Source organism: Castor canadensis, chromosome 14 (genome assembly GCF_047511655.1).
Source record: "Castor canadensis chromosome 14, mCasCan1.hap1v2, whole genome shotgun sequence".
Lineage (NCBI taxonomy): Eukaryota > Metazoa > Chordata > Mammalia > Rodentia > Castoridae > Castor > Castor canadensis.
The window spans coordinates 49,369,253-49,380,832 of NC_133399.1; the positions used below are offsets into that span (position 1 = coordinate 49,369,253).

An 11,580-nucleotide genomic window follows, 5' to 3' on the forward strand; every position below is an offset into this window, starting at 1 on the left:
CTTGGGGAGGCTGTCCATTGTCTCTGAGCCTGTTTCCTCGCCTGTCAAATGGGGTAATAAGTGTGTCCCGGTAGGCGTGGGGTGTGAAGAGGATGCACCCAGGCAATTTACACCAGATGCTTGGATAAGATTTGTAGGCTCCTGTTGTTTATTTTCTATATGACTTGGGTGCTAAGTGCTGCTATGATGCATTTATTATAATTAGTACCATTGGCCTCACCAGTGTCACCCCTGTCCTTTAGAGAGCCTGACAAGGGAGCGTACAGTGTTTGTGTCTCCTTCCTTGGAGAGGATGTGAACACCTGTCAGTAGAGGTGTCTGTTCCCCTCCTGCTTTGGGTGGAAGGCAAGTTCAGGCCCTCAGATCCCTTCTGACCACCTGCTCCTCTTGTGCCTGTCTAGAAGAGGACTCAGCCATCCCCATCACAGTCCCTGGCCGCTTGCCGGTGTCCCTAGCAGGCCACCCCGTGGTGGCAGCCCAGGCGGCTGCTGTGCAAGCAGCAGCAGCCCAAGCAGCTGTAGCAGCCCAGGCGGCTGCCCTGGAACAACTCCGGGAGAAGCTAGAGTCTGGAGAGCCTCCCGAGAAGAAGATGGCTCTGGTAGCAGATGAACACCAGCGGCTCATGCAGCGAGCACTGCAGCAGAATTTCCTGGCCATGACGGCCCAGCTGCCCATGAGCATTCGGATCAACAGCCAAGGTACCAACCCCATGCCCAGACGCTTTGTGTGTCCTGTGTGCAGGATGAAAATAAGAGCCTAAGCGCATCCTATGCAAAGAGTATTAGCAAATCAATAAGAAAAAAAGGCAAAATAGCAGGAAAGAAAGGGCAACTAGGACTAGAAAATTCCCATGAAAAGCTGTTCAATTCCATGTAGTTGGTGATCTGATCTGCAAGTTACAAGATGATTAACAAGTGATTGAAACAGGTGTGATGATTCATGCTTGTAATCCCAACACTCAGGAGGTTGAGGCAGGAGGATTAGTTTCAGGCCAGCATGGGCTACCATAGTAAGCAAGTTCAGTGCCAGCCTGGACAACATACAGTGGGATCCTGCCTGTCTCAAAAAATGTAAGGGCTGTGGGTAAGTGGTGAATGCTTACCTAGCATGCACAAGGGCCTGGGTTCATCCCCAACAGCAAAAGAAAAACAGAAATCAGATGTGAGGTCCCTGAGGACACCACCTCCTTGCTCTTGCTGGTGACAGTGTAAATAGGAAACCTTGGCAATCTCTTTTAAAATAGAAAGTGTGTTCCCCTGTGACCCACTCCAACCTTCTTGGTACCTGCAAGCAGAGTCATTGTCCCCAGGACTCAGTCCCGGGAACCTCCCTCATGTCACAATGCCAGGATGCCCAACTTCCCCATGTAAAATGGTATAGCTTTTGCACAGACCCTGAGCTCTTCCCTTATGGACACCTTATGGATACTGTACACACTGTGTAGTCAGTTGTTACATTGTAATACTTAGGGAATAGTGATAAGAAAAAAATCTACGTGTTCAGTACAGATGCAATGGGGGATGGGGGCAATATTTGCGAATTGAATCCAGGGCCTCATACTTGCTAGGTGGGCAGGCACTCTACCACTTGTGCCACACCTCTGTCCCCAGATGCAGTTTTTTCCTCCTGAGTATTTGCAGTCCACAGTTGGTTAAATCCATAGATGTGGATACTGAGGGCCAGCTGTTTGTTGCAGTCATTTGCATGGTGCCATTTGTCATGTGTCCATTGGTGGAGAATGAATAAGTCAATTGTTATTTATTAGCAGTGCTGCGGTAGAACTCAGAGCCTTGTGCAGGCCTGGCAAGCCCTCTGCCACTGAGCTGCGCCTCTACCCAGCTCCAAGTCATTATTTAAAAGAATAAGACGCACTAATGTCTTAAGCTCTGGGGCAAGTGTTCAGTGCATGCCTGGCATGTGTGAGGTCCTGGGTTCCATCCCAGCACTGCAGCAAACAAGGCTTTGTGACTCATGTCTGTAATCCCAGCTGCTCAGGAGGCAGGAATCCAGAGGATTATGGTTTGACTCTCCCAGGCAAAATGTTTGCAAGACCCCATCTAAATCAAAGGCTGGGCAGGTGGTGTGCACCTGTCATCCCAGCTGCATGGGAAGCATAAATAGGAGGATCTTGCATAAATGTGAGACCTTATTAAAAAACGTGATGCAAAAAGGGCTGGTGTTGTGGCTCAAGAGATAGAGCACCTGCCTAGCAAGTGTGCATCCCCAAGTTCAAAATACAGTATCACCAAAAAAGGGCAAGTGGTAGAAACAGACACAAAGCAGGCAGTTGCCCAGAGGTATCTGCACTTGTGACTGGTGAATTCTCTTCTCCCCACAGCCTCTGAGAGCCGCCAGGACTCAGCCGTGAACCTGACGAGTGCCAATGGCAGCAGCAGTATTAGCATGTCTGTGGAGATGAATGGCATCATGTATACAGGTAGGACCCAGGCCGTGCCCTGGCGCTGCCCCCCTGTGCTCGCAGCTCTGGGAGACGCAGCAAGGACCAGCCAGAAAGCATCTTCCCGAAGGGAATGTGAACTGGTCATCTCAGTCGTGTATTAGCACTGACTTTGCACATGCCTGCTCATCATTCTGTGATGGGACCTCACACTTGTTAGGCAGGAGGTGCTCTAAGTTTCTGCTATTGTGAATGGCTTTTCAAGTTTCCTTTTTTTGGGAAGGGTCGGGGGGTAAAAGGATTTTTTGTTTTGTTTTTTGGCCCTACTGGGGTTTGAACTCAGAGCCTCACACTAGACAGGTGTTCTGTCACTTGATCCAGGACCCTCAGCCTTGTTTGCTTCAGTAATTTTTATTTTTATTTATTTATTTATTTTTAGATAGGTCTCATGTTTTTGTCTGGGCTGGCCCCAGACTGTGATCCTCCTATTTATACTTCACGCATAGCTGGGATTACAGATGTACCCCCACCACATCCAGTTTATTAATTGAAAGGGGTCCCACTAAGGTTGGCCTGGAGCCTCAATTCTCCCCACTTCTACCTACTGTGCTGGGAATACAGGCATGAGCCACCACCATGCCCAGCCTTTTGCAGGGCCTGGCTGTGTAGCTCAGGCTGGCCTAGACTATCCTGCCTCAGCCTCCCAAATGCTAGAATTATAGTGTACTGCCACACCGGCATTGTTTTATTTCACTCAAAATCTGGGCTCAAGTGACCTACCTTCCTAGTAGCTGGGAAGACATGCATACCACTTTGCCCACCTCCTAATGTCTTTCTTTTTTGTATTATTTATTTATTTTTTTTTTTTGGTGCTGGGGATGAACCTAGGGTCTCCCACATGCCAGGCACACACTCCTTTAAAACAGTGGGTTCAAACAATGGCTCACAGAGGACACTGGATGGCACTGTGGACACAGGGCAGGCTTGTTGCCTGGTAGACAGTTAATGGGACCAAGGCTTAGTCAAGGCCATTGGGGTCTGATCAAACCAGAGCTGAACTTTTATTTTGGGTGGGGGTTGGGGGTGAGAGGTCAGCACAGTCCTGGAAAGAGCCAAGCAATCCATGCCTGGGGGACTCCTGGCCCGATGTCCAGTACCCATCCCCCTCATCCTTTCATAGGTAAAACGACCAGCCATCTGTGACCTATCTCTCCTTTTGTCCTTGCACCAGGAGTGCTGTTTGCCCAGCCACAGGCCCCCACGCCATCCTCAGCTCCCAGCAAAGGCGGTGGTGGTGGTGGTGGTGGGAGTGGCAACAACAACACTGGCAGCCGGGGAGGAACCGGTGGGACCAGCAGCAGCAGCAGCAGCAGCACGGGCAGCCAGGCCGGGTCAGCAGGGCTGTCTGCACCCCCATCTTCTACCTCAAATAATTCCTTGCCTTAACTAACCACATCGCATCACTGCCCACCCAGCACCTCCCCCAGGAGCTGCCAGCCGGGCAGGGGCTCCAGGTGGTCACACAGGGGCCAGGAGGCCGAAGAAACGGGTGGGGTGGGCAGAGATCCACAGCAGAGCTACAATGACGCCAAAAAGGAGAGAAAAAGATATATACACACATATATATGTATATGTATATGTGTGTGTGTGTATATATATATACATATATATGTATTACATATATGTGTGTATATATATATACATATATATGTATTACATATATGTATGTATATATTTATATAAAGCAGATTTAATAAAACAGGGGACAACCAAGGAACGAACTTGAATTTCTCAGGTTTTGGACATTCAGAGAGATGGATCGTGAGGATCACCAAGGAAATCCCAAAACAAGGAGCAGCGGTTCTGGGCTTCCCTGGGGTCCAGCTTGGACCAGCTGCCATGTTGAAAGCAACCTGTTTACCTCATGCGTCTCCGCAGTGTGCATTTCTCATTTGTGCCTGTTTTTGTTTTGTTTTGTTTCTTTTTCCTTTGGTTTTTTTAAACGCACCACACATTCATCACACCAGCTCCTTGTGTTGAATGAAACCCCTGAGCCAAGATCACTGAGATTTTTTGTTGCTTTGGGAGCTATGATTTTCTTTCTTTTTTTTTAAGAAATAGCAACATTCAAACTCTAGGATTTTTTAAAGAGGTTTTGGGGGTTTTGCTTTGTAAATATTCTATTTTATTCTTGAGGGGATCAAACTTAGGAAAAGGATATCTATATAGCTCTATATCTATATATTTGTGTTCATTCAGGGAGATGGTCTTAAAAAACAAAGAAACCATAATAACCTGTTTCTCTTTCCTGTGACCAGCTTGGGTTCCTATGTGATTCTTGTGGCAATGGCAGCTGGCAAGCCCAGGACACTGGATCCCTTGACTCAGGGGCTATGTGCCTGGTCCCTGGTAGGTGACTGGTGTGATCTCCATAAGGGGTATTGCCTGCCAGATCATCCAGGATCCAGACATAGGATGTAGAAAGTGCTGAAGGAAGAGGCCCAGAGCAGCGTGGAGGGGCCTCGCCTGTCTCAGGGATGAATACGCTGGACTCTCTTGCCTGGGAGGGCTGCTTTTAGGGACTATCAATGTGGGGGGGACAGGAGTGAAGCCGGGCCTAGCTCAGGGTGAGGACTTTGGGGCCATGGCATCCCCAGCACCCCACTTTCTCTCTTTCCTCTCTTCTCCCTACCCCTTGTGCATGGGCTGCCAGCTCCTGCAATTCTGCATGACAATAACTGAATGTAACAATAACTTAGGCCCAGAAGGACCCTGGCCACCCCCATCAAGAACTGGTATCCACACTTATCCCATCCACCCCAGCAGGAGCTTCATTTCAGATGTAGCTGGGGCTGAGTTTGGGGACTTTTCTGGATTCTCTGCCTTGGTCATCATCCCCAGAGGCCGGCAAAGACACATAATGGTTATGCTGGGTTTTCCTGTCTTAGGGCAGAGAGCCACCCAGCTGTCCCAAGTGAGCTCAGGATGTCTAATTGGGCCCTGAGAGCCTTGCCTAATGAGGCCAAGTGGCAGCCTGAATGGGGCATGAGGCGAGGCTGCCAGGCCCCCTTCCCTGGGGGTCACTAGCCCCCAGCCTGGCTCCAGAGAGGGTCCCCTCTTTATTCTTGAATCTCAGGGTAGTTGATGTGCCTCCTCCTCCCATTCCAGGAGGGGGTGGTAATCTGGAATCTCTTAGCTTTTCCTTCTAGAAGCGTCTGCCTGCCCCATTTTGGGAGCCGGTATCTTAGCAGCACAATCATTCCTGGGAAAGGGGGTCTTTTGTCCCCAGACTCAATCTTACCCCACTCTGAGAGCCATCTGCTCTCTGGCCACAGTTGGCCATGCCTCTGGCCTCTCATGGCTCCTCCTGCCCTGGGGCAGCAGCCAGCTGTTCTCCCTGCAGCAGGTTACCTTAGGGGGAACATGTCCACCGCACGTTTCTTTCTACCTCAGGTCTCTTTGATGCCAAAAACCATGCACCCCACCTGCCTTCTCTGCCTGCCTGCTTTGCATCCTTCCCCACAGGGTCCTGTGGGTGCAGTGACCTTGGAACCTGTGGCTCCCACCTGTGTCTCAAGCTCTGAACGGGTGTCATGGCTGGAAGGTGTCTCTCATCTGGGGTGTCATATGTCAGGGATGTGCGTTGGTGATGTGATACAGCCTGGGCAGGATTGGATCCTGACTCAAGGGACCCTGAGCCACCTTGGCTCGTGATGTGGCTTTGCAGAGCTCTCGTAACTTGGGAAACAGGGTCCATGGGACCCATGTCCTCTGCCAGGCAGAAACTGTGACTGTCCAGGGTCCTATCTCTGTCTTGGTTGCCCCATCCTACACCAGCCTCACTGTCACCCAGCCACCACCTGCCACTGGAGGTACAAAGGGGTATCTTTGGGTTACAGTCAGGCACCCCTAATGCAAACCTGGATGGGGAGGAGCCTGGACCTGTGCACCATCCATCCAGCACCATGAGTTGATGGCTGGCAGGTGGGACCCAAACTCAGGTTAAGATGGGTTCCTGGGACTCCCTGGACAAGCTGCTTCCAGAATCTTTCCTGTGACCTTACACTGTCCAGCTGTGAGGACTGGTGGGTGGATGGGGACCAGGGTCTAGGGGTGACTGGGTTGGTGTTGTTGACTTGGGCATCTGTACAGTCGCATCTTTTTCCTTTGGTTATTTTCACCCACTTCATTCCTTTTATGTTGTTTCTTTTCCTGATTTTGGCTTTTGCATTGTTTCCCCTTGGCAAACACAAACACAGTCTTTCACTCTCCACATGTGAAATTTCAGTTTCTCTGGGACTTCTCAGATGGCGTGCGGATCACGCCCAAACTCAGGTAAAAGGAAAAAAAAAAAAAACTTAAATAAAGGTATAAACTGTTCTCTACCTCTGGCTGGGCCCCGCAGTCAAGCCTTGGCTGCGGCAGGATGACCTGCAACAATTTCAGTTTTTGCAGAACATTCGGGTATTAAAAGGAAAAAAAAAAAAAAAAAAGTGTGATTTTGAAATTTAAAAAAACACTGAAAGTTTACATTTTATAATAACATTATTATGCAGATTGTATTTAAACTTCAGAAATATTTAAGACAATTGTAACCCTGTAAAGCTGATGAGATATTAAAACAAGATAAAACACTTTTGACTGGAAGAGAAACTGTGTTCTGTGCTGAATTTAGGGGACATTTTGGCTGGGTGGTGTGGTGTACACCCCGGCTCATGGACGCAGAAAGTTCTGGCTAAGCAGGGTCCTCCACCAGGATCTGTGCACCGGGGGACCCTGAACCATGTCTGGGGACATTGGTGGCTGTTACGGCCAGGGAGCTCCTGGCATGAGTAGGTGGAGGCCAGAACTCTGTTTGACACCCTGCAGGGCCCTGGACGCCCCGCCCCCCCCCCCTGCAGAGAATGACTCAGCTCCAGATGTTAAGATACCAATGTTAAGAATTGTGATTTACTTATTGTGGGAAAACAATTGAGTCCATTCCTACTGCCACCAGACATTAGAGCACAGTCTCAAGGGGCAGATGCTGTGAGCCAGGAGACCCCAGATTCTGGGGCTGACCTCCAATTGTGTGTCAATGTGGGCAGTTCCTGTGACCTCAGAAGGACAGGCAGTCATGGATACAGAGTCTCCTGGGGTTCATGAAGTCCCCTGGCCCAAGGGTCTGAACTGGGTAACTCTGCTCTCAGGGGACACTAGGTGATGTCTGGGGACATAGACCCTACAGGGCCCAGGACACCCACTATTCCGTTCCAAGTGTCTCCAATGCTGGGAGAGACCCCGCTCTAAATGTTGGCTGAGGCACCTCCTGGGCACTTCCGTCCCTATCCTCACAGTGGACGGATGTGGCCTTTGGTGCTGGACACCTGGTCCTTGCTTACTTCAGGGATTCAGGTGACCCAGATGGGCAGTCCTGCCCACGATTCTTGGCCACAGAACCCTAAGTCATCTCCACGGGGTAGTGGTGCCCTGTAACTCCTGGGGTGGCCTGGGCCTGCCTCTAGGCCTTTGCAAGGCTATTCTGCTGCCTGGAGCGTCCTCCCCACCCACCCTCCTGGTTTGAAAATCTCCTTTTTGTCCTATGTGACCTAGATGTCATAGTCTTCTGCACAAGACACATGTGACACCTTCTGCCACCTTTGAGCAGCCCAGGTGAAGCCTGCTTTGACAACTACTTCCCTTTGGGGGTTTGTTTCCCCCCTTGGCAGAGGCCAGCAGCTGTCACCTGCCTCACCTCAGGGACCAGTGCTCTGTAAGATGGATGGCATCTTCTCCACTGTTGGTGACATTGTCACATTTTACCTTTCAATACAACATGGCCGCAAGGAAACAGAACAAAGGGCCACTGGGTGGCCAGCATGTGACCTTTGGACTCTCTTGAGTTCTCAGCCTCCAAACCCAAAACCAGAGAGCAATTTTGAAAATATTTTGCTGGACGAAGTTTCCCAGGTATCTGAGCCAAGTTATCCACACTCGGGATACTAGACTCACCCAAGGTCAGTGTGGCCAGGTAGGACTGACCAGATTGAGGCCACCTGGCCCCTTGCTCACCAGCTCCGGCTGTGGCCAGCCACGGCTAGTCCCTCCCAGGCTGCTTCATAGAGAGCGAGAGAAAAACAAGTCTTGCACCTGCGCATCAGCAGCTTCCTGTGCTCACCTGTGGCCCTTTGTCCATGGCGTCCAACGGGAAAAGCAGCATTATCCATTCCTGCCAGAAAGGCGCCTCTTCCCAGAGGAAAGGGTTTGCCTACCATTGGGAGAGATGGGCCAACGAAAAAAAGGCCTTTTCAGGCAAACCAGATGGTCTGGTCCTGATCTTCATTCCTTGGCCAAAGAGCTCAGACAGAGAGCTAAGGACCCCCCACTCCCAGGCTGCACAGCCTCTGGGGATGCTTCCAGGGGCTCAGACCCCACCTTTCCAGCTCATCAGGAGAGGAGGAGGCTGGATGTCTTTTTTCTCTGGGGCCACCTCCCTTCCTCATACCATTAGCATTGATGTAGGGGATGTAGCATGGATTGTGGGTTGACTTGTGGATTGGGATTGGGAGGAGGATGAGGCAGGAAGGCTGGAGGGAAGTTTGCCTCAGTTTCCCTGGGCAGGTTCCTTCCAGTTCCCATGCCCACCCCAGCCTCAGATCTGAGAAGCAGCCCAAGACACTGTGTTAAAGACTGGCAACTGGGTGGTCCAAAGTGTGGCTTTTGTCCTCAGTAGCTCTTGCATAACTGGCTGGTCCTCATTCCAGGGGCCGGCTGGGGGTGGGGTGACCTCTGACCTCACAGACAGCCCTGCCAGCCAGCCCCAGAGAGGAGAACTAGGGGACACTGGCTGAGTTGAAGCAGGAGGCCTATGAGGGAAGCAGTCACTGCCTTGTGTCCACCACTGTCCAGCAAGTCACACCCACAGGCCCACCTCACAATCCTGGAACCCAGACTCTAGAAACTTCCAAACCAGACTTTCCCACATAAGGACACAGACTCAGGGCCTGAACTCACAGAATCCTCCTACCAGCCCACCATGGGAAATCACAGCACCTCCATATGTAGGTGGGGAAACTTGGGCCTGGAGCGGCTCAGTGACCTGCTCTATTGGTACAGGTGGCAAAGTGAGCCCCAGGCCATGGCTGATATTTGAAAATGAGGAGGGTTAGCTTTCAAGGTGACCCCTGCCCCACAGTGCTGGGGGTGGAACAAACCCAGAGCCTTGTGCCAAAGTACTTCATCCCTAAGCTAGAAGATGTGGCCAGCCCACTGTGTCACAGCTGCTGAGGACAAACACCACATTTGGGATGCCCTGGGTCACCCAGCTAGACCCTGGTCTAGCACTGGTTACTGGATTTGAGGATGCAGAGGGTGTGGGTTTCCCAGGGAAACCAAGGTACAGAGACCAGCACAGCCCCTCTGGGCACAAGCCCCACATTCTCCAGCCCTGAGTCAGATTCCAGTCTGATTTTATTTTCCTATTCATATCTTAGAACCAGCACTGGAAGCCAGGCATGGTGGTGTACACCATGATCCCAGCACTTGAGAGGCTGAGGCAGGAGGACTGAAAGCTCAAGATCAGCCTGAGCTATACAGAAAGACCCTGTCTCAAAAAGCCCCCTCTCAGCTGGATGCCAGTGGCTCATGTCTGCAATCCTAGCTACTCAGGAGGCAGAGATGAGGAGGATTGAGGTTCAAAGCCAGCCATGGGAAAATAATTTGAGAGACCCTATCTCACAAAAAAAAAAAAAAAAAAAAAAAAAAATACCCATCACACCAACAGGGCTGGTGGAATAGCTCAAGGTGAAGACCCTGAGTTCAAATCCCAGTACCGCAAAAAAGAAAAAGTCACAAAAAAGGACTGGCAGAGTGGCTCAAGTGGTAGAGCACCAGCCCAGCAAGTGTGAGGCCCTGAGTTCAAACTCCAATGCCATCAAAATCGTACCCACTTGGGAGGCTGATATCTGGAGGATCACAGGATCACAGTTCCACATCGGGGAAATAGTTTGAGAGACCCCCATCTCCAAAATAAGCAAAGCAAAATGGACCTGGAAGTGTGGAAGTGTAGCTCCAATGGTAGAGTGCCTGCTGTGCAAGCTCAAAGTCCTGAGTTCAAACCCCAGTCACACACACAAACACACACATACAAACCCTATTCCCCACCCCCCAAAAAAAACCCAACACTGGAGGAGCTGTGCTGCAGCTCAATTTTACTAAGCTTGCCCAGCATGCACAGTGGAGGCCTTGGGTTCCATCCCCAGCACTGCAAAAATCAAACAAAACTCCCACAACACTGGAGGGAACCTGAGGCAGGAGGAGCCTTCTGAGAGAGCACTCCCCTCTCCTAGGACAAAGTATCCTTCATGGTCCTGCCCCAGAGCCTTTGCAGAGTTCCCTACTCAGAGATGCGGGCCTTCTTTACTTTATTTTATTTTTTTGGTGGGACTGGGGTTTAAACTCTGGGCTTCATACTTCTACCCTTTGTCTTACCCCTTCGGTCCATTTTGATGGTTATTTTGGAGATGGGGCCTTGAGAACTATTTGCCTGGGCTGGCCTCAAACTGTGATACTCCCGATCTCAGTCTCCCAAGTAGCTAGGATTACAGGCGTAAGCCACCAGGCTCGCGGCGACCCCCTGGCACACCTCCTCCAGGCAGATCCGGTAGCTCTCTGCTTCCCTAGTCCCCGCTCGGCCCTGTCCCTCCCACCCGTGGGCGGTCTACGCCTGCCACCTGGCGGCCGCGCTGGGCTGCGCGCTGGGCCCACGGCCCTGCCTCTGCCCAGAGCTCCTCACTCTAGAATTCTCTCCCTAGGCCTGGGGTCATGCCACCCCATCTCGCCCTGCCTGCAACCTGTAGGGTTCACAGGCCGCTGAGCCCCAGCGGCTTGGGATAGGGGCTCAGGAGCTGCACCCCTTGTCCAGCACTGAGCCTGGCCCTTGGGACCACCTTTCCACCTGGAGACGACTTTTACATGAATTCTCCCCTTAAAGCATGGAAACTAATTCTACATTTTTAAAATTGCTGTTTTTAGGTATGGGCCTGTGGCTGGCGGCTGTGACCCGAGATTAAGGGCTACTCAGATGGAGCTGTGACTTGTTGGGTCTGCGCCAAATAACCCAAACAGAATTTTTAATTTTATGGCCCAAAGAGAAAAGGTCAAAGGGGACATGAATCAATAAGGGATGAGGATCAATAAGCATT

The 11,580-nt window shown here is 51.0% G+C and overlaps 1 protein-coding gene across 7 annotated transcripts in view; it reads left to right on the forward strand.

Moving 5' to 3' along the window:
• The window catches only part of Arid3a (AT-rich interaction domain 3A), a 37,729-nt gene extending 30,697 nt beyond the window's left edge, over positions 1–7,032 (forward strand). For all 7 annotated transcript variants that reach the window (XM_074054487.1, XM_074054488.1, XM_074054484.1 and 4 more), the window contains 3 exons: positions 402–698; positions 2,339–2,437; positions 3,630–7,032. In XM_074054487.1, coding sequence (XP_073910588.1) covers positions 402–698; positions 2,339–2,437; positions 3,630–3,844 — 611 coding nt within the window. In that variant the 3' untranslated portion in view covers positions 3,845–7,032. The remainder of the gene's footprint in view (positions 1–401; positions 699–2,338; positions 2,438–3,629) is intronic.
• Positions 7,033–11,580: the final 4,548 nt, after the last annotated feature.